Source organism: Canariomyces notabilis (assembly GCF_033297395.1).
Source record: "Canariomyces notabilis strain CBS 508.74 unplaced genomic scaffold N656scaffold_44, whole genome shotgun sequence".
Classification (NCBI taxonomy): Eukaryota; Fungi; Ascomycota; class Sordariomycetes; order Sordariales; family Chaetomiaceae; genus Canariomyces; species Canariomyces notabilis.
In genome coordinates, this window is record NW_027041866.1 from 76,473 (window position 1) to 97,222 (window position 20,750).

General features: G+C 58.6%; 4 protein-coding genes across 4 annotated transcripts; 3 read left to right on the top strand and 1 right to left on the bottom strand.

Moving 5' to 3' along the window:
- Positions 1-957: 957 nt before the first annotated feature.
- On the bottom strand, positions 958-4,754 carry N656DRAFT_763547 (uncharacterized protein; the record flags this gene model as incomplete). The annotated part of the gene is made up of 2 exons (XM_064813300.1): positions 958-1,829; positions 1,953-4,754. The coding sequence occupies 2 exons, from the start codon at positions 4,752-4,754 to the stop codon at positions 1,296-1,298; spliced, it is 3,336 nt and encodes a 1,111-aa protein (XP_064664946.1). The 3' UTR covers positions 958-1,295.
- A 650-nt stretch (positions 4,755-5,404) lies between these two features.
- Positions 5,405-6,760, top strand: N656DRAFT_514537 (uncharacterized protein). Its single transcript, XM_064809923.1, has 5 exons — positions 5,405-5,481; positions 5,559-5,798; positions 5,867-6,045; positions 6,120-6,519; positions 6,574-6,760. The coding sequence occupies exons 2-5, from the start codon at positions 5,595-5,597 to the stop codon at positions 6,727-6,729; spliced, it is 939 nt and encodes a 312-aa protein (XP_064664947.1). The 5' UTR covers positions 5,405-5,481; positions 5,559-5,594; the 3' UTR covers positions 6,730-6,760.
- An 806-nt stretch (positions 6,761-7,566) lies between these two features.
- On the top strand, positions 7,567-12,408 carry N656DRAFT_785388 (uncharacterized protein). The gene has a single exon (XM_064816372.1). It carries the CDS (start codon positions 7,809-7,811, stop codon positions 12,057-12,059), a length of 4,251 nt encoding a protein of 1,416 aa, XP_064664948.1. The 5' UTR covers positions 7,567-7,808; the 3' UTR covers positions 12,060-12,408.
- A 4,681-nt stretch (positions 12,409-17,089) lies between these two features.
- Positions 17,090-20,660, top strand: N656DRAFT_720199 (uncharacterized protein; the record flags this gene model as incomplete). Its single annotated transcript, XM_064812433.1, has 3 exons — positions 17,090-19,523; positions 19,611-20,078; positions 20,143-20,660. 3 exons carry the CDS (start codon positions 17,090-17,092, stop codon positions 20,658-20,660), a joined length of 3,420 nt encoding a protein of 1,139 aa, XP_064664949.1.
- Between the last annotated feature and the right edge of the window lie 90 nt (positions 20,661-20,750).

Genomic DNA, 20,750 nt, shown 5'->3' on the forward strand with positions numbered 1-20,750 from the left:
CAGTGGCTCAGGGTGGTCTGGACAGACATCCCAAATCCGTTGTCTCGTGTCATCCGTGGATAGGTAGGCGGGATCGAGACACAAGTCCGTCACACCGTCACTGTCGAGTGCTTTCTGGGAGCTGAAATGTCGCATTTGCAGAATCCAGGTGCCTCCGGTGTCAGGCAGCATCTGTATCTGGAATCTCCATTCCGCAACATCACCCGGGGTCCGCTCCACGCGAATAACTGCCTTCTCCGGGAGTATTGCTTCCAAGAGTGCTGTGCAGAGATGACATCCAGCATCGGATGCCTCCTCCAGTTCCGTGATAGTGGAAGGCTGCTGTAGAGCGACGCCGTTTTCATAGTCTGGGTCCGTTTCGTACTCCAACAACCATGGCCATGGTTGGTCCGGGGGGAAATTGAATCGGCATCTGTCGCAAAGATGATTTAGCCGAGGGTCGCTGACAGTCTCGGCGTTGTCGTCACTGTTGTGCATGTTCGTACATGTATCCATCGCTCGACGCGTCGTCCCAGAACAGCTTGGCTTGCCCTGGAAGCTCGCCCTGACTCTCTCAGTCGTGTCCAGTGTGGGAAAGTTGACGAGCCTAAATCGCGCAGCCTTGCTTGCCTCCTAGGTCGGTAGATAGCACCGATGAGGAAGGTAGTTGGAATACTGGATGTGAAAGATTGCTCAAGGCAATGAGCTGAGACAGAACCCCGCTCCGGTGCATCAAGAATCGCCCAACTGCAGGGCGACAGGCTCTCCTTATTAGTGTTTGCCCAAAATCTGCCTTGTATCGTTGCGTTGCACTGCCGGCCCGCCTGGAGCCAACCGGCGCGTATGCCCCATTCAACCAGTGTGACACTGACACGGGAATTGTGGCTGTTGGGTTTCCAATAAAGTCATGGTCAATAGTACCTTATGCAGAACTGCAGATTGCCAGAAGTTGGGTGACATGGAAGCCGCCATCTCGAAACTGAAAAGCACAGCCGAAGTGTGGTTGTATTGTCTGTATGGAATGAGGTTGGAGGTTGGAGGAGGGTTGTTGGACTCAAGGAGGGAAAAGCCCCACGTACAGGGTTCTCCAGAGTCCAAGGTTCCTCCTTCCCAATTCCCACTCAACAAAACTCCGGCTTGCCAAGGTGCGGCAGCTGTCACCACCTGTGCACCTGTCAATCATTTCCCAACTTCCTCTCGCTGGAAATCTGCAACGCGTTGCAATGACAATCCACGACTTTTTGAGAACAACCCGACATGACTCCTGCGTGTAATGGAAGCAGGCTCAGATCTCGATGGAACGACCCAAACTTGCACTACGGAGATGACACCAACCTCACATAGCCATGACCACCCCACGCTTCCCGATCCCTATACTTCTCCACCACCCCAACGTCCACACTCACCGGCAGGATCCCTTTACCATACCCATGCACGACAACACCACTCAACAAAAAGCTCATCTCCTCAATTTTAACCGCCGCCAAATACCCTTTCGTACTCCTCGGCCGTAGCGTCAATAACAACGCCGACCCGTCCACCGCAAATTGCGCGATGACGTTAAATCTCAGGTTCGACAACATCACCGCCCCCGCGCCGGCGTAGTTATCCATCAGTGGCCGTGGCCCCTGCAGCGGGACACTGAGTTGGATGTATTCCAGGTCAAAGCTCTGGCCCGTGCCCTTCTCAAGTACCAGAGAGAAGACTAGGTCTTGTGGGGTGGGGAGGACGGGGACTTGGGATTGTCCGAGGGCGGCGGCGGTGATGGGGTAGAGTTTGTAGGTGATTACAGGGGGTTGAGAGGGGCCTGTTACTGGCGGTGGGTGGGGTGCGATGGGAGTTGAAGAAGACTCGGAAGAGGGTCGGGGGAGGCGGAAGTGAGGTGGCGGATGGGCAAAGCGGATGGGTATGCTGCGGCGTCGGTCGTTGAAGGCTGGGTGGGGAGCGCAGAGGGGAGGGGGCTTGGGCCATACGGCTCTCTTCCGGCATGACTCGGAGGGTTGGCGGCGCGGGTTGATGGGCAGTGTGCGCATTGCACCGTCCAGCAAGGCCGCCGCCTTGCTCAGCTTGTCCACCCCGGGCAGGGTCACTTCGAGCTGCCAGCTGGGCTCGTTCAGCTGGATACCCATCAGCGCCGAAGTCGGGTAGACCTCCTTGTACCACTTGGGATGGCCGAGGGAGGTGAAGAGGTTGATGAGCTGCGTGTGCACGTCCTGGGCCATGTTCTCCACGTTGACAAGACGCAGGTCGTTGGTTGTGGGTTTGTCATCGGTGCCCCAGATGAAGTTGACCCCCCGACCCACGGCGACGCCGTCGCGTGTAAGATTATACGGAATCCCACGGTCCTTGTTCGGGTCGTCGGCCTTGTCGTCCGTGTACACCCGCTGGTACTGCATAATAATGCCTGTGGTGCCGAGGTCCTCGGCCGCTGAGAAATACTGTTGGTGCGGGGGCTGGCGCAGCAGCAGGGAGGTAAAATCCGGGGCGGCAGGGTACTCACGGAGCAGGCCGAGGAGCGTGTCCTGGCCGATCACCTCATGCCGGAGGATGACGGGCGGCCTGTCCGAGTCGCCGGCCGGCTTCTCACTTCTGGGCTTCAAATCGACAATTAAATCCGGGAACTTGGTCACCAACGCCGAGCGCACAAAGAAGCCATACGTCGGCACAGGCGGGACATACCCCAACCTCGGCATGGGCGTCGTCAGGTACGTGTTGATTGCCCCCTTGATTGCGTCGCGGACCCGGTCGTCATCACTGTCCAGGTGGTTCGCCAGACTCAGCCCGCCATCAACCATGGCACTGACCCAGGCGGGATCGACGTAGAAAAAGCGCAGGCTTTCACTAGGCAGATGGCTGGGATCTGAGATCAGGTAGTGCGCGGGCATGTTGGCAAGGAAGTACCTGTCCATGACCCACCGCAGCACAACCGCCCAGTCTGCCGAGTAGGGCACGTTGTGCTCGTTATACGGCGCGTCACCGTCCCCGACGCTGCTGGCTACCTTGCGAGCGGCCGCGGCGAGATATTTGTCGATGATGGGGTCAACCTCGCTGTTTTTGTAGCTCAGGTTCAGCGCAGGGCGCTCCGGCCGATGCCAGCGGTTGACCATGCCGCGAGGATGCTGCGGGAGATGTCTGCTTGAGGGCAGTTCACCGACCCGCCGGACCGTGTCGGCGATGGTGCTCACCACCTCCTCGCGAGTGCGGTGCGGTGCGGGGATGCCCAGGTCGGCCGCCCAGGTTTTGATCGCGTCCAGTTGAGCAAGGTTACTGGCCTCGTCAAAGATCTGCTTCCGAACCCGCGACAGCGCGGCGGAGAAAGCCTGGTCCGCCAGTGCCAGCGTGCGGCCAAGCGCCCATGCCGCTGAGTAGGTAATGTCTACAATGTTGAGCTGATCATCAAGAATCTGCAGCTTTGTGCCCGTCGTGGACGTAGCCGGCCAGGCCGGTTTCTCCGTGTCCGGGAAAGACACGGTGTTAGGCGTCAACGGGCCGCGGAAGAAGGCTGACGAGACCTCGCCAGTTTGCAGTCTGTAGCGGGCCAGAGAAAAGCCATCATCGATTCGCTGCGCTACTCGAGTCCCCACGCCTCCCGCCTTTTGCAGCTGCTCCTTGTCCGTCGGGGTAAGTCCCGGCCGAAGGCGGCCCAGCGTGTCACCCAGATCTCGAAAGGCATCGGCCACGTTGAACGAGCCAGGCGGCAGACAGGTGTACTCCCAGGAGTAGAGCGAGGTCATAGCAACAAACGACTTCTCTGCCACAGGCCAGGGCATGGCCTCGACACCCTCGATGTTGACGAGATGCGCCACGACTGGCGTCGGCTGGGTGATGTCCAGGGGTCCTGTCCGGTGGCTGACAACGACCGAGTATGCATGATCGTCGTCGTCGGTCTGCGCCGCCGCAGCAGTCCCGTCAAGGTGGACGTGGCGAAGATGAGCGAGATAGCGGTACGGCTGCACGTAACAGTTGGTCTGCGTCTTGCTGCCCGTGCCGTCCGACTGCCACTCGGTGAATAAGCCGTTGAAGAGCGCGGAGCGAAGGAGAATCAGGTCAGCCTTGGAGTTGGTGCCGTCCGAGTTCTCATCCCAAACCACCGACGAGGCCGTGTCCTTGACCTTGACCACCTCGGCGACTGGTAGGGTTACCGTCAGTGTGGGGCTCTGGGTTGCTGTCGTGCCGAGACTGGTGTCGGCAAACATGCTTGACAGCACCGCCGGATCCAACCGGAGCTCCTCCCGGGTGAACAGCAGCACGGCCAGCCATGGAACGCGGTTGGAGGCAAAGTCCGGCGGTCGGTTGTGCTCGTCTTTCCAGCTGGCGATGCGCTCCCAGGGAAGGGTTGGGTCGTGGAAGACCATGTGCGGGAGAACTTGGAGCAGGTCGGCATGGCCTTGAGGGGGGTAGATGGAGTCAATTGCTTTGTCTGGCAGGGAAAAGCGAGGGGCGATGACATTGAACTGGTGGGATGTTTTGAAGGACTTGGTCTCGCTACCGGCTGTCACGTCTTGTTGGACGTCGATCCGGTGCATGCCGGCCTCGAGCCCGGGGACATACGAGGAGTACAGCTGCTCCTGGCCCGGTTGGAGTTGTGCCGGCACTGAGCCGCTCTCGGCACTGCTCTCGGTTTGGGATGATTCCGTATCCCGGGCAGTCACGGCTTGGCTCCCCTGGCGGAAGATCCGCTTTGCATGTTTGTGGACAAGGTGCCGAGGCGACGGGCTGAGTTTCTTCCAACCCGGCCGCCTGAGATCAATGGCAACTGTCGCGGATAACTTCATGGTGGCGGTCTCTCAGACGACTCGGAGACAACGATCGCGGTCGGCCCAGATGCTTGTGCATCGACATTAAGCTGGAGAAGAGTATGAGAGCCCGAGGGTGCAAGAGCTTGGGGGGCGGGAGAGAGTGTGGGAGCCCTGGCTGCTCGTTCTCCAGTCCTAGTCCCATCGGAATCGCCATGTTCTCGTCCGACTCACGATCACTGTGACCTCACTCATCTCGAACCGGTGGCTTGCGTCGAATACCACTGTGTTGTTTCTCTTCGGTTGCGACTGCAGCTCTAGGGGCAATATATTGCTGTTAGGCTCGGGTTGTGCTCTGCATTGCATGCGCCGAGAAACATGGGAGGGAAACACCACAGAATCCGGGGTCCAGACCATCCTGGTGGCAATCACGTTTCTTGTTCTGCCGATCTCAGCTCTCTCTCAGGGCCATATGCGATGTGCTGTAGTACAGCCAGTGGGACAACGCGGGGTCGACTCTGCGTACACATATGTACCTTAGCTGCAGTCCATGTACGCTGCATGTCGCTCAGCTAGCCACAGCTCACCGCTTGAGACAAGTCGTCGTCAGTCGAGATGCACGCTAGCGGGCGTCACCACAGGCTGAAGTTATCAGCCTGGGCATGCCCGGACATCTCCGCCGAGTTCGGAGTGTCATGGCATGGCAGCAGAAGAGAACCTCTACGGACCGGTTTAAGTCGATATCTCGTTTGGCTGGGGGATCAAGGTGCGATTGATTTCACATCTCACCAGCTCCTTCATTTTGTTGCTAACATACGAATCAACATACACTTCTTGAGACAGCTGTTACCTACAGGTACTACAAACAAAGGCAACACCATGGCTTCTCCCGTCGCCGTCATCACGAACCCGGCCGATCCCAGCAACCACTTACTGTTCTTCCTCAATGGCAGCACGCAGCAGCTCGCCATGGAAGTCCGCTCGGTTGATGGCAGCACGCCCATCACGCCGTTTGTCAACAACGGTCCTTCAACGGGCTCCATCCAGGTCAACCCGCTGGCGGCTGTTTTGAAGAAGAATGTGGTGCGTTTCTCTCACTTCTGCCAGTACCCTGTGGGATGCGACCACTCAAGTTGACATCCTCCGCTCAGCCAACCGTCTATGGCACCTCGCAGCCGCAGGGCAAGTCAGGGCCGACCTACGTGTCCACGGTTTCGCCATATTACAATCCCATCAGCCAGGACAAGGGCGCCCAAACCACCACGCCGGGTCTGGCGGCCTGCAGCAACGGAGATGCTAACGACTGGGTGTATTATCTCCGGCAGCCTGAGTAAGTCGAGCAGACCCTGAACACGTCATGAGTGTCTGCTCGTCTGTGTGTCTGACGCAGTATCTGTTGCGCAGCGGCCAGGTAGGCTACCAGGTGACCGAATTCCTCGTCGACGGCATCAACACAACGCCCATGTCGTCCTGGACTAGCGCGGTAGCCAGCTCAAACAGCAACCTCGCAGCCGTCTACTTCAAAGCCAGCCAGGAACGGTTTGTCATATACTCCAACACGGAGAAAGAAACCCGACAAAAGGGCCTGTACTGGGTCAACTCGAACGACGCGACAGGCTACCCGATTCGGACAACCTCGGGCCTGCAGCCCGGCACCCCGCTGGCCCTGACGTCGATGGAGGATAAGGACAGCCTAAGCCCGTACCTGAATATTTACCTGTACTACATGGACAACAACATGCAGCTGAATCGGGTTGTGGGACGTGCCAGGGACTCCTCCATCACCTGGTTCCAGAGCAATGTTGTTAGTGGTGCCCCGATGATGAAGGAGTCAACTGATATTTCAGCCACAAGCAAGGAATCGACGAACTTCGTCTACTATATCAAGGATGGCGGTACTACGTTTGAGCGCTTCCAAGAGACTGTTCAACCGGGCTGGTTTAAGTCCCCGCCGGCGCTTGAGGAGGAGGAGATGGTCCAGCGTCCGGCCCCGGATCACGACATGGGAAGCTAGATAGTACGGGGTAGTAGCCTGAACGTCGCTTACTAAGGCAGCTTCAGTCCTTAGTTGTGATTCACAGGGAAAATGAAAACGGGCATGAAACAAGACGGGACAAATGTAGTGGGTGCATGTTAAGATATCTCGAAAGAGCTACCGCCCTGAGTTGAAGGTCAGTGCCGTATATTTTAGCCAGGGAAGTAGCTGCTTGATAGGCACTAATGTCGTCCATTCTTTCTTGTCCCATTATTACAAAATCCTGATAGTTTCCAACGTGATATCTAGGCTAGACGCGAACGATAGTCGGTACCTGAGAGACTTAGTACCACTATCCCAATAGTTGACAGCAAGATCAGGTAGCTAGCTAGGTAGGTACTATATTGCTCAACCCAAGAGGTTCTGGCTGAAAGCATTGCAAGTCCACCAACTACTTCCGAGTTGACAATGCAGCACAGTGAGTCGAGAGTTCAATCAAGCCGGAGTTGACAGTTGTGCCTAGAACCCTCACCTGACCAAGTCTCCCAGTCGGGAGTCCGGAATCGACATCGGCTCGACGCGGGGGAGGGGTCACAGGGTACGGCTGGGCGCAGGATGCAGTATGTAGATGTTTGTTATTACGTGCAAGTCTAGTCCCTGCAGGCTGCAGGCGAGGGCTCAGCCGCTCTGAGCTTGGGCTCGGCTTCCGTGGTCGAGCTGCAGCGTAATCCAGTGTCGAGAGATGGATTTCCGCGCCGAGATCAATACACACTTGGGCGTACGTCTTTGATTTGCATACCTTGGATAGAATACTAGTCAAGATGGTGACCTAACAAAGCATAGGCAGGCATCGAAGTTTTTCTTGACAGGGGCAGGGGAGATGGTAGGTCCAGGTATGCAACTACTACTACTGCCAACTTGAACTTGGACACAACATGAACATAGAGTAACAGGCGAGAGGTTCGGGAGACATTTCCATCCAGCTTTGTTTGATCCGCCTTCTGCCTCGACGGGCGGATAAGCACTTCGTACAAAGTGTACAGTGCATTGAGTATATCCGGAACTTCCAGTCCATATCCTGTTCCCATCTCGCTCTCACAGACCTCACCACCATCACCATGACTCCCGCAACCAACCTAACAATCCCACTCAAACTCGACGCCTTCGTCTTCAATCAAAAAGTCTGCGACGGCGGGCCTCGCGACGCCAAGATCGCGCCCATCACCCAACCCAACTACACCTTCCTCCGGCTCGAGGACAGCCTGATTCAGAACGACATCCTCAACCATGTCGACCTGCACAACGCCATCCCAGCCACATCCAACTCTCGCCTCGTCGACCTGGGCCGCGACGGCGCGGTCCGCACCAACCGTCTGGGCGTCTACCTGCACTGGACCATCCCCCGTTTCTACCGCAGCGGTGTTGCGGCGACACCCTCGGCAGAGACCAAACATGCGCAGGAGAGGCGCAAAAAGGGATTTGGAGTAACTGACCCGTCCGGAACAGGGGCGGATCTCAGCTCGCCTGAATTTCCCCAGCTGCCGAACCGCTGGCTGGTGATCCGCAAGCTAGACCCGCGCGCCGCGACAACGCAACCAGCCGGAGCGGAGATTGATGCAGTGACGGCCTGGGTCGTCGAAAGCGATCGGATCCGGTACATCGACGACGATGAGCTAGACGGCAAGGACCTGCAGGTCGACGTTTCCCCTTTTATCACATCCAAGAGCAGTGACCCCACGGACCCGACCAAGATATCCCTTGCCGAGCAAGCCGAGGTCTTCATCGGCTACAAGACTGCCGCGCGGGGCTGGACCGAGACGCCGGGCTTGGACCGGGCCGATCTCAGCGTTGTCAGTGCATCCAACCACCTCTTCGCCGACTATCAACCGCACTGCAGTAATGTCTTTTCAGTGCTTGACGATTTTGCGTGCACCATCAACGGCCAGCCGGGGCACCTAACCTCCGCTGAGGCGAGTTATTATGTTTTGGGATGGCATTCAGACAGCGCCAACGACCCGCTTGGCAACCTTGATCCCCACGGCGACGTCACCAGGGGCGAGCGGATCCAAAGCCGCTCCATGGGCCTGAACGGCACGGGCCCCTACCCGCCTGACGTTCAGGCATGGCTAGACTCGAAGTCTCCCGCCCGCGTGCTATGCCACGGCGCCATGTACACCGTTCACTGGACCGCCAACTCCCTCCCGCTCAAGGTCCCAGCCAATGACGTGGCCAAGACCCTGCTCGACGACATGCCTGTTGCAGTAGGGACGACTCCCATGGACGCGCTGCTGGCGTACATCGACGCGCACCAGATCACGGATCTGGAAAAGGACTTGCACTTGCTGGAACCGCTTCTGCGCGCGAGAGATGATGGAGTGCAGGCGCAAAGGGCGGCGGTGGATCAGCTGCAGAGCTGGAACTTTGCGCGGACGGCGGGCGGGGTGCATTGGTATTTCCAGAATGAGACGGGGAAGGAGGCGCAGGATCCGTTGAGTGCTGAGGTTGAGAGTCTGGAGGTGCTCAATCACGCGCAAAGGCTGGCGGATTCGACGGCAAGACAGCTGGTGGAGGTGCGGTGGGAGATGTTTTCGGAGTGGTGGCAGTTTGCGTGTCTATCGGAGGATGAGAGGAAGAGCGTGGCGGTTGAGACCAAGAAGCGTACCGATAAACTGTCGACGCGGTTTGCCACACTCAAGACGCTGCTTGATGCGGAGCAGGCGATCGTGGCAGAGATGTCGCAGGATAAGACCAAGTTCAGCAAGTTGCCGGCGCCAGGAGTTGACCCGGAGTTTGCTGAGGCCCGGGATCCGACGCTGTTGGTGGGCGGTATACAAGCGGGCTGGCCTGACGATTATCTGGACACGCTCCAGGTGCGTCTGGATTCTCAAGTGATTCGTCCGACGGCGCCAATGCCACCGGGTGATATGACGCCGTATTGCGCCGACGTACTGCCCCCGGGTCTGAAGGAAACGGCCACAGCGCTTGTCCGAGAGTTCATCGCCCTCAATCCAGCTGCAGTCGCACACCCAGTTTTGCGAGAAGAGGCGTGTGCTGTAGGCGAGAACGACAAACCGGGAAGGAAGTCGATTGAAGACCCGGATCCCGGCACCTTCTTCCCCTTGTACCACGACCTCGGCAAACACGGCGACCCCAAAGGCCCGCTCCGCGACCAATGGGGCGAATCACAGCCGTGGTTCCCCCTGTTCCTCGAGTGGGAGGCCGAGTACTTCCACATCCCTTGGGACGACTGGGAGCTCAACGGGGAGCTCAAGGACCAGGTGGACAAGCGGTGGAAGCTGGGCATCCGCGACGGACTCGATCTGGCCAAGGCGGACATCACAGACAGACGCACGCTGTCCGGGCGGATCCTGCTGCTCCCACAGCCCAATTTTTCGCTGCAGGCGGCCGTGCAGGACCTCTTTAGCAACACGGATCCCGAAATCCTCAACAAATACCTGCCTGACCCGGCGCAGCGGGACCTCGTCCGGAATGACACTTACCAACTGCCATTCCTGTCGGCACCGCTAGACGGCTTCAGCTCTGAGCTTGTGACACTTATGAAGGGGACACACATCAAGCCTAACGCCCGCTTTCCGCAGACCGGGTACCAAGTGCAGGGCATTCAGCCACTCCCTGACGCCAAGATAGCTCCGTTTGGAACGGCCGAGCTGTGCATTATCGACGCGCAGTCGGAGCAGACACCGTTTGGGCGACTCGTGCTCTTCCACACGCCGTCATCTGGCGAGAAGGGTGCAGGTCTGAAAGGTAGCAACAAAGGTAAAGGTGTTGATGACGAGGACGACGCACCTATCCCGTTCAAACCAGCCCGGCACGGCCAGTTCCGCTTCTCCAAGCTCAACATCGTCGACAAGTTCGGCCAGGCCATTTCAGCCATCGACCCCCGCTATGGTCACGAGCACGAAGAGGCCGTGTACCCTTGTCTGAGCAGATACTTTGCGCCGCAGCTGCTCGGGGGACAGCCCAACATAGTTCAGCCCCCTGCGCGGCCAGGCCACTGCGAATTCGCCCAGGTCCCGCCGGCCATCAATCAGCCGGCGCGGCTCAACTGCGCGTTCGTAAAGCACGATACGCGGTGGGACACGGACAAGACCAGCTACTCGTACTGGCGGCCCGTGACCGAGTGGGAGACCCCTGTCTGGGGCTGGGTCGTGCTCAACTACGCCGACTACGGCATCCAGATCTTCCTGCCCGACGGCACCTTCTACCGCGAGGTGCGGCTGGCATCACCCACAGCGCCGCGCCACACATCAACCGGCGCCAAATGGCTGCCGTTTGACCCCCCAGCCGAGCCGCCGCAGACAGGCCAGCTGGATCTACTGATCGAGCGGCTGACTGCCCCCGACCAAAAGTACCTGCTTTCCTTCCTCGCCATGCTGGGCGGCTCACTCGACGCCTCCACAGCCTCGTCCGCGCCCAGCGCGTACGGCACATTCCTCAACAGCCTCGTCGGCCGGCCAATGGCGCTGGTCAACGCCGCGTGGAGCCTGGAACTCGCAACCGACGCCCGCAAGGACCAGTCTGCGCTCGACGGCCACGAGCACAAGAAACAAGAGACCAGTCTGCTGGACGGCGGCGACGGCAAGACGGTGTACAAGTTCCCGCTCAAAATCGGTGACCAGTCCCGCGCCCACGACGGGTTTGTTGGATATTTCCTAGCCAAGGAGGACCCAAAGCCGGGGGATGAACTTGACCTGGACACGGCGTATACCTACTACCCCGACCCAGCCCCTGGGGCAGGCACATCGACACAGCCCATCGGTCCAGGGAACTACCCCCACCTCAGCGCCTTCTGGCTCAAGCCCGACGACTACACCCCACCAAAAGCCAAAGACCCCTCCCTCGCGGCACGGTATCACACCCGGGACTGGAACTCTCACCTATCCGTCTTCGGCCTGCTCATCGACCCCTTCGTGCCCGTCACATCTTTCACAGGCGGTCTGCTCCCCACGGGCAGCCTGCCCTTACCACCATGGACATGGCAGGGTGCATTGGCACGCATGACTGCGTTCTTTCATGCAGGGCCGCTGGTGGTGGTCGGTGATGTGCAAAAGTACTGGAATGCGGACCCGTCCAAGGTGCTAAAATCGCAGTACACGCTTGATCCGCCTGATAAAGATCAGACGGTCAAGGAGAGTAAGGTGGGGATTCCGGGGTTGGCTGTGGCGAACTGGGCTTGGTTGCAGCCATTTTGGGATACCAGTAATGGTGGGGAGAAGGGGAAGGGGAAGCAGGAGTATATGGCGTTGGGACTGGGCAAGGTGGATGGGCGGCCGGGGTATCAAAAGGGGCCGTATACCGCGATCGAGGGCTACCTGCAGTTGAAGGCGCCCATTGTGAGGTCGGGGTGACGGAATGTCGGGAAGAAGTGAACTGGTCAGGGTGCCATATGAGGCATGATTCGGTTGAGGAGGTCCTAACTTCCGCTTGCGTTACTTTCGCCTTCTTTCTTATATTTCCATAGCGGTCGAGCAGAATGGAAGTTCAGAGTGTTGAACATTGGGCGCAACCGACCGACGAGAATATGGAAGTTGACATTCGCTAAAAGGTCCTGTAATGCATTGTTAGTTTATCAGTCCAGAATAGAGCATCAAAACCTCTTATAATGGGTTCATTCAAGAAGATAGTAACCGTCGGCACCTTCGAAATTGCGAATAGTCGTGGTGCACATGCAGACTGATGAGTGGGGGCAGTTGTGGTGACAATTCTGGTGTTTCCAAGTGCGAAGCGTTGTGGAGCGGGGCAATTGACAAGAAAATCGTTGAATATGAAATTAGTGGGTATTTGGCCCCCCTGTATGCACTATGCAGTTAGTGAGGTCTTTGAGCACTGGCCATAATGCTAGCGGCACCCCACTCCCTTATTTTGACGTTAATGCAGGCAAGCTTCAACGCACCTGCCGCGCAGTTGATATGGCAGCTCAAGCGACTTCCATCTCGTCACACGCGGATTCGCGCATCTGCTCAGCTAGCTCCAACGCAGCATTTCTCGGGCTGCTTAGCCACTAAGGTGGTTCTTGAACCTACTCGATTCACTCGACGACACTGCGTATTGTACATCGTACCTCAGCCAGCCATGGCTCTAGGGAGACCCGAGATTCCGCCCCGGAGTCCATCGCGGGACCGACCTTCTTGGCTTCACGTGTGCGACTGACCTTCAGCTCGCATCAGAGCGGCAGAAGCTAGCTTCATTCGATCGGCTTGCAGCTTCAATGCAGACAAACTCACAAGTGCTAGACTTGGATGTCCTACCCTAGCTGCGGCACTCGAAATCCATGGTCCATGGATGTCTCACTCTCGTGCAACTGCAGGTGATGACTTGGGGAACAGAGTTGTCGAAGGAACGCATGCTACCCGACGAGTGAAAGTACCAGCCAAAGCTAGCTCCCCTACGCCACCCTCCCATCGTCACTCGACGCTCTGGCCCTCGAGAGGGAAACGCCGCTCCCTGCTGGCTGCTCCGGGGAGTGAGCTGTAGTCAACAGACCTTGGCAAGTGCTGTTTGCACTGCTGAGAGTCTCACACTTGCCAATGACATAGAGTACTCTGCCTTTTGTCGACAAAAGTTGAGAGACTCCTTCGACACGTTCTGCCATGAGGCAAGGGTTCTGCATACAGGCGCTTGTTGGCTCTTCTTGTTCAGCAAGCATTACTTGGTAATTCCACATCCACCGCCTGCTAGAGCGCAGCCTAGCCGTCTGTTAGATTCCTTCACTAACTGGCTCTTACAGAAACGCCATCATGGCGACTCTCAGCGTGGACTCGTACCACGTCAACATTGGAAATGGCGACTGCTCTTTCCATATCCTGGCCGAGTATACAGGACAGGGCCGGATAGGCCACCGATGCGTGTTGCTCGATGGGGGCTCGGCCAAGTTACCCATCGACGCAGGCACCAACGCTCAGGCCCGGAACCCGCTCAGGGAGATGATGGGATTCCTGGCGACGCACTTCTCATGGCCCAACGGCTTCAAGATCGACACGGTCGTGGTGAGCCATTGGGATGAGGACCACTACGGGAACCTGCTAGCCACCATCCAGGAGGACGCCAGGTACGCAATCCAGAACCACACGACCATACCGTACTTCAAGTACGACGCCGGGACGGGAGCGCCGCAGACTTTCTTCTATTGTCCCAATGTCTTAAGCGGTTACAGGCTCAATTCCAGCCCATCCCTGCGGTTCCGGTACGATCATGGCATTGCATGGATCAACATACTATACATCAGCGGCCAGAGAACCCAACAGGAACAATGGGTGCCGTTTTGCATCCTCCGTACCTGCGACCCCGCAATTCCCGGGTCGCCATGGAACTCATGGAACAGTGTGCTTGGCGCCGAGTTCTTCTACAATAGCATATGCCAGGTGCCTCTCGATACCGTCCAGAGCCTGGAGAGGCTGGCTCAGGTAAACCCGCCTCGCCCGCCATACCTGCCCAGCATGTACTGCATTGGCGTCCAACAGAAGACGCTCGGCCCGGAGCTGCCCGAAGTCATACCGGAGAACCCCACCATTACCAACCGCGTCTCTATCGTGTGTATCATCTGCTGGGCCGACACGGGCAGGATCTCGCACTATCTCGCTGGAGATGCTGATCAAGAGACCGAGAGGCGCGTCTTAACGTGGCTCACCAACGGCGGGCACACGGGCCGTATCACCAGCATCAAGCTCAGCCACCACGGGTCCCGGTCCTCGACGCCTTTGAACATGCTCATGACCACCCAGCCACGGAACATTGTCCTCTCCATCCCCAGCGGGCTACACATCCACCCGACCCTCGAGATCCTCTGGTTCCTGCGGCTGTGGTCGCTGGCCTTCAGCCGTCGCCCCGCCGTCTTGGCCACCAAGTACCCGCATTTCTTCGCCGGCGACAAGACGCCCACCGGTGTCTTCTATTACAAAAAATCGGCTCGCATCAGTGTACGATCCCTCGAAAATCCCAACGACGGCACACACGGTTACCTCCAGTATTGGCAGCACACAGAGCAGCTCCTGAGCAACATCAACCAGGTGCGCCAACAAGAAGGAGCCCAGACTTTTGGCTCCATCCTCACGCAATATCAAATTCTCAAGAATCAAGGCCGCTCCGCGGATTCTCTCAAACACTTCCTGCTAGACGGTCTGGTCAATTTGTGGAACCAAACGTGCCATCCCGGCCCGAAGAGCCACCCGTCGGTTGGCGCCGGCTTCGTCTGGCCGGACGGTGCCAACATCACCGAGAGCAACCAGGTGCACGCCATCCTCATCCTGAATCGCAACGACGATTCTGATGGCACCGTCTTCCATAAATACTTTCTGCATCCAACTCTATTCGACTTCAACCAGGAGGCGAGGTCATCCGTCTTCCCGATCCAGCAGGCCGTCACGGCCCCAAACGGAGTGATTTCGTATCAGTATTTCTATCAGCCAAACTTTGCTGTCACCCTCCACAGCAAATCCCCATTGATACGGCGCGCGGAGGAAGACGAGAAGGAAACACGACACAGGAAAAAGGGTGACCTATTCTCTCCCAATCCCGACGATGTCAAGTACTTTTACGTCAACACGGCCGCCGTGGTCCCGGGGAAGTATTTCGATCCGCCGCCTACCGACCCGAACGAGGACTCGGACGCCGAAGGCAAGATGACCACTTCAAATTCGACGTTGACCATAAGCCAGCTGGCCGCCCAGTGGTGCCCATGCTCCCCCTAGCCCTCACTGCCACGGCTCCTTCTCGACCATCCGCGGCAGCACTGGGTGGCGATGATGGGTATTATTACTTTGCCTCTATTGTCGACAGTGCGGCGATCCAAAAAGCAGGGGTTGCAGCGACGCAATACACGGTGCTTACCTCGGGAACGCCGTTGGATGCATTCGTCTCGGTGCTTCACACCGGGAATCTATCGCTGACTGGCTCGGCGGCTCCCTCTCCCGGCTCAAGCCGAGCGCTGCTAAAGAGTGACGAGTTCGGACTGTCCATGACGCAAGCCCTCAATCTCAGCGCTCCGGGTGTGTCCATGACCTTTGGGCCTGCGAGCACGCCGGCCGGCCTCACCTTCGCCGTTTCATCACCTGGGTCCGGCGCGCCGCTCCTGTTCTCGACCGACGCTGTGGCGGATGCGTTCGGCATCAACCCGGCCGACGCCCCGCCGCTGGGCATTCTCGCCACGACCAAAGTCCTCATGTTTGGTCTCGACAGCGGTGCGAGCGCACCGCAGCCGATTACGGCCACTCTTAGCCAGCTCGTCGACTACGCCGGCATCACCTACCTTCAAAACTCGCCTGCGGTTCTGGCGCTAAAGGCCATCAAACTCGGTATTCCGAAGAGCACGACGGGTCGGCGGAACGCTGTATGGTTCGAACCTCTCAAGAGCTACCGCACGATTACGCGGCTGGAGATGGACCTCGACGACGGCTCCATCGCCACTCTTAATGGATACATCAAGGCGCTGGCCGGCTTGCAGGTCAAATCTGCCTCGGTCATCGCCCGCAGAACCTCGGTCTGCTCGCCAGCCACGACAAACGACGGTAAGGCTGGCGTGCTGCTGTCGTACGACGGATCCGTCACCTTCCTGGCCAAGTTCCAGGTCGGCAGCGTCGCTACGCTGTTCGACACCGCTATTGAGGTTCACCCAGCGCACATACGTCTAATGCTTGTCATGCGGGATAAGCTCGACGTGCTGCAGACTGTCTTTGATGTACTGGCGCCTCTGCTGGGATTGGGGGGCAAGGGCTTCCCCTTCATCGACTGGCTCGCCCAGCAGACGGCGGGGAGCGCCTCGTTCCCGCATATCTACCTCCGCTGCATTGTTATTGACCTGGATGACGCCGCCGACTCCCGGGGGGTGAGCGCTGAAGCCCAGACGCCGGGCATCTCGAGTGTTCAGCTCGACCTGGAGACTCGCGTGACCTTTGGATCGGACCCAGGCGCCTTTGCAATCTTTCTGCTCACGTACACATGGAACAAGTCGGACGGCGCCAGTAACACGCTCCATGCGGGCCTCTGGGCCAGTCCCATGGACTTGCTAAAAGACGAGCAGAATGAGCTGGCGCCTGACTACGAGGCGCACCAAAGTCTCGGCACGCCCGTGACACTGGCCCCTGGCGAGACCTGGCCGTCTTACCTCGACCTGTCTAAGATTGGAGGCTTTGAGAACTTGCCCAAAGAGATCCCTCACGACGTGACTGAGGCGTCCCTCACACTCGGCAGTGGCGGCATCGCCTTTTCCGGTTCCATCATGGCCGATAAGCCGACGGCAGAGGTCCCGGCCATCTCGCTGAACGAGCTCAAGCTTAACGTGTCGTACCTGTTTGGGAAGAAAGACTCCTTGGGTGCCTCGCTGCTCATGCGGGCCATGATCCGCCCCGCCCCTGGCGCGAGGAACGGGTCCCCCGCCATGATCATGGGCCAAGTCGTGTACGATGGTGGGTCCTGGAAGCTGACGGCGCTGGTCGAGAATATCTACGGATCTACCTTGTACCAGTTCTTCGATCCGGACACGGGTTCCGGCATCGGGTCCATCCTGGACGGCATCGGCATTACAGCGCTGGGGATCGAGTACGACTACGCGGCCGGCGGCGGCGCGACCAACTTCGCGATCAACGGTGACTTGGTCATTGGATCGCTAGGCTTGTCGCTCGACTTCAAATACGCGGCGTCAGGCTGGACCTTTGAGGCTTACCTTGACGTCACCAAGACCGACGTCGGCAAGGCCAAGTTGTCGGACGTCATCAAGTACGTCTTTGGCGACCACGCCGATGACAACCTGCCCGACTTCATCCTTGATATTTCAGTCGTACCGCCGAACGACAAGAAGGCTGTAGGGTTTGACATGACGGCGCTACAGGTCCCGGAAGGAGCGACGGATAAACCTCTCCTCTTCACCGCATGGCTCGATTTCCTCGGCATGAGTTTTCAGGCAATCCAATACCAGCCACCCGCGCCGGGTGATTCCAAGGTTCGGCCGCCTGCTCGGCGTATATTTGTGTTAGCCGTCAACTCTCTGCCTCCCGTTGACATACCGTTGATCGGCAACCTGACGCAACCGTTTGACGAGTTGCTCCTGCTCTACGTCAGTGCCGGTGAGGGTGACACAGCCATGTCTGGCGTCACGTACGCCGACCTCAAGACCATCAATGGGGAGCTCCAGCGAGTGGGCAGGAGGCCGCTGCCGTACCGCGCGACCAAGAAGCAGTACGCTGACGAAGACGTGGTTCTCACCATCGGCGCGCACTTTATTCTTGTGCTCAAGGACACCGCGGGGCAGCCCAAGGTCATGCTGGACTATGTTTTCTACACACCCTCGACTGACTCAAAGGCGCTCGTGGGTCTGTGGCAGGAGTCGGGACCGGCGCCGGCGCCGGCTAAGGCGCCGTACGAGAAGCGGATTGGGCCCTTGAGCATCCGCAACATGGGCTTCAAGTACAGCCCGGGCATAGAACCAATGCTATCCATTACCATGGACGCGTCAGTCGCCCTGGGCCCTATTGCTCTCGATCTGCTTGGTTTCAGCCTCGACCTTACGTTTGAGAAGGGCATGACGCTCTTGCAGCTGCCTACGCCCTCGGTTTCTCTCTCGGGCTTGGGCGTCGCCTTCGACCGGCCGCCCGTTATCTTAGCCGGCATGTTTGAGCACCGCCACGTGGAAAAACCCGTGGAGCAGGACTATTACCAGGGCGCCGTCACGCTAAGCTTTCAGCCGTACCTCTTCACAGCCGCAGGGTACTACGGCACCACCAACGCCCCCTCGGGAGCCTTCATTTCGGCCTTTGTCTACTTTGTTCTCAACGGCCCGCTCATCGAGCTCGAATTCGCCGAGATCAACGGTGTCACCGGCGGCTTTGGCTACAACACCTTCCTACACTTCCCTAATCCGACAAGCGTGCTCGACTTCCCGTTCTTGCGCGACCCCGGAGACACGGACCCGAGCAAGCAGCTTACTGCGCTCGTCGGGGGCCCATGGTTCTTCCCACAGGATGGCGCCTTCTGGCTAGCCGCTGGTCTCAGCGTCAAAGCCCTCCAGGTGCTGCAGGTGCGGCTCGTGCTTGCCGTCGAATGGAACCCCAGCGTACAGCTGGGACTGTTTGGGGTGGCTACCGCAGACATGCCGGCGGGGAGTAACGACTCGCTCAAGATCATGCATGTCGAGCTCGGCATCACGGCCATCTTTGACTTTAGCACCGACACGCTCCGCATCGAGGGCCAGCTGGCGCCGTCGTCGTTTGTGTGGAATCCCTTTTGCCACCTCAGCGGTGGGTTTGCGTACTACCAATGGTTCCGAACCCTAGATACGGGCGGCGGCAGCAGCGGCGATGCGCCCATTCCCGCGGGCGACTTTGTCTTTACAGTGGGCGGCTATCACCGCAACTTCAAGCCGCCGGCGCAGTACCCATCGGCTGTACCCAGGCTGTCCATCAGCTGGTCTTTTGACTCGGCTATCAGCATCACGGGCGAGGCCTACTTCGCCATCACACCCAACGTGGTCATGGCTGGCGGGCGGCTCGACGCCTCGCTCTCGGCCGGGCCGCTGTCGGCTTGGTTCGACGCCTGGGCCGACCTGCTCATCAACTACAAGCCGTTCCACTTCACTGCGTACGGTGGCGTGTCGGTCGGCGTCGAGTTCACGCTCGACCTGTGGATTTGTACTATTCACATCAGCATCGAGATTGGTGCTACCTTGTTCCTTGCTGGCCCGCCCCTACACGGGACTGTTCATGTTGACTTTTGGGTGCATGGCTTCGACATTGACTTTGGCGACAGCGCGGGCGGCCCGGAGGAGAGGCTCATCCTGGACCAGTTTTACGAGCTCTTGCTGCAGGCCGACCTGTCCAAGGCCGGTGCCTTGGGGGAATTGGCGAGCGTCAAGACGCAGCAGCAGCAGCAGCGCCAGATCACGGCCGCCCCGCGTGTTGAAGAACTGGAAGATGATGACGACGACGGTTGCGAGCATGGGAGTTCGGCCACGCTCGAAGACCCGCCGTCAAACCTCCCACCCCCGCACGTCTACTCTTGCAACGAGGGGCTTATCCCGACGGGCGACTCTGAGTCGACGCCCAACAAGGCTGACGAGCCCTGGCGTGTTCGTGGCGCAGTATTCCAATTTACCGTCGGCTGCAAGTTCGCCATCGACTCGGCTGACGTCGTCACGGGCCAGGTGGACCCGAACGCGCCGAAGATTGATCCGCACCACATTCCTGGCAACGGCCAAGCCATCTACGCCAGGCCCATGCACCTCACTGACAAGCTGCGCAGTACCCTGACGGTGACCATCACGCCTGAGGACCCACCCGCGAGACGGTTAGATGAGCTGGTCGATCCGCCGCCGCTCGTGCCGGTTTGGGATAATGGCGTGGCGGTTACCAAGCCTGTGCCCAAGGCGTTATGGGGGATGTGTAAGGTCCCTTGTCCCCATTCCTAACAAGCAACCAAATAGCTCATGCATGCGTGCAATGATAGACTCAGCAACAGACGACCCAAACAGCCCCTTTAACCCCGACCCGAACCACAACCCCAACCTCCTCCAACCCTCCAACACCGGCAACCCATCATCTCCCACCGACACCCTCGTCCCCTTAACCATGGGCGTGACCCTATCCTCCCCTCTGCCGCGCATCTCGACAGATTGGATCCCTTCTTTCAACCCCAAAACGTTCTTCGTCCGCAACGTGGACGAACCGGTGAAATTCCCTTCTCCAGAGCCGAGCAACCCGGCATGGTATCCCCGCCCGCTCGCGGACGGGGGTGATGATGAGTGGGAGTATGTACGGGCTAAGTGGGACGCGACGCCAGGGTTGGGTGTGGGCGCCGCTGAGCTGGCTGTGAAAACGTGGGCGGGGCTGAGTTTTGCCGGGTGGCGGGTGGATGAGGAGATGGGGGATATTACTGGACGGAAGCCGGGGGCGTTGTTGGATAAGGACTCGGGGGAGTTTGAGAGGGTTTATTTGGAGGCGATGAGGGTTTGTGCTGTTGCTTAAGGTTGGTTAGGTAGGTGTTGCTGTTACACAGAGTGTAATGGGTGGGGTTCTTGGGCGTTAACGTCCACATTGCCGTTAAAGTCCAACTGA

What these genes read in the sequence shown, in the direction of transcription:
- N656DRAFT_514537 (XM_064809923.1), top strand. Translation starts at nt 5,595, where the DNA reads ATGGCTTCTCCCGTCGCCGTCATCACGAACCCGGCCGATCCCAGCAAC. An exon ending in CTGTTTTGAAGAAGAATGTG is followed by an intron (nt 5,799 to 5,866) that starts GTGCGTTTCTCT and finishes TCCTCCGCTCAG; the next exon opens with CCAACCGTCTATGGCACCTC. An exon ending in TATTATCTCCGGCAGCCTGA is followed by an intron (nt 6,046 to 6,119) that starts GTAAGTCGAGCA and finishes TCTGTTGCGCAG; the next exon opens with CGGCCAGGTAGGCTACCAGG.
- N656DRAFT_785388 (XM_064816372.1), top strand. Translation starts at nt 7,809, where the DNA reads ATGACTCCCGCAACCAACCTAACAATCCCACTCAAACTCGACGCCTTC.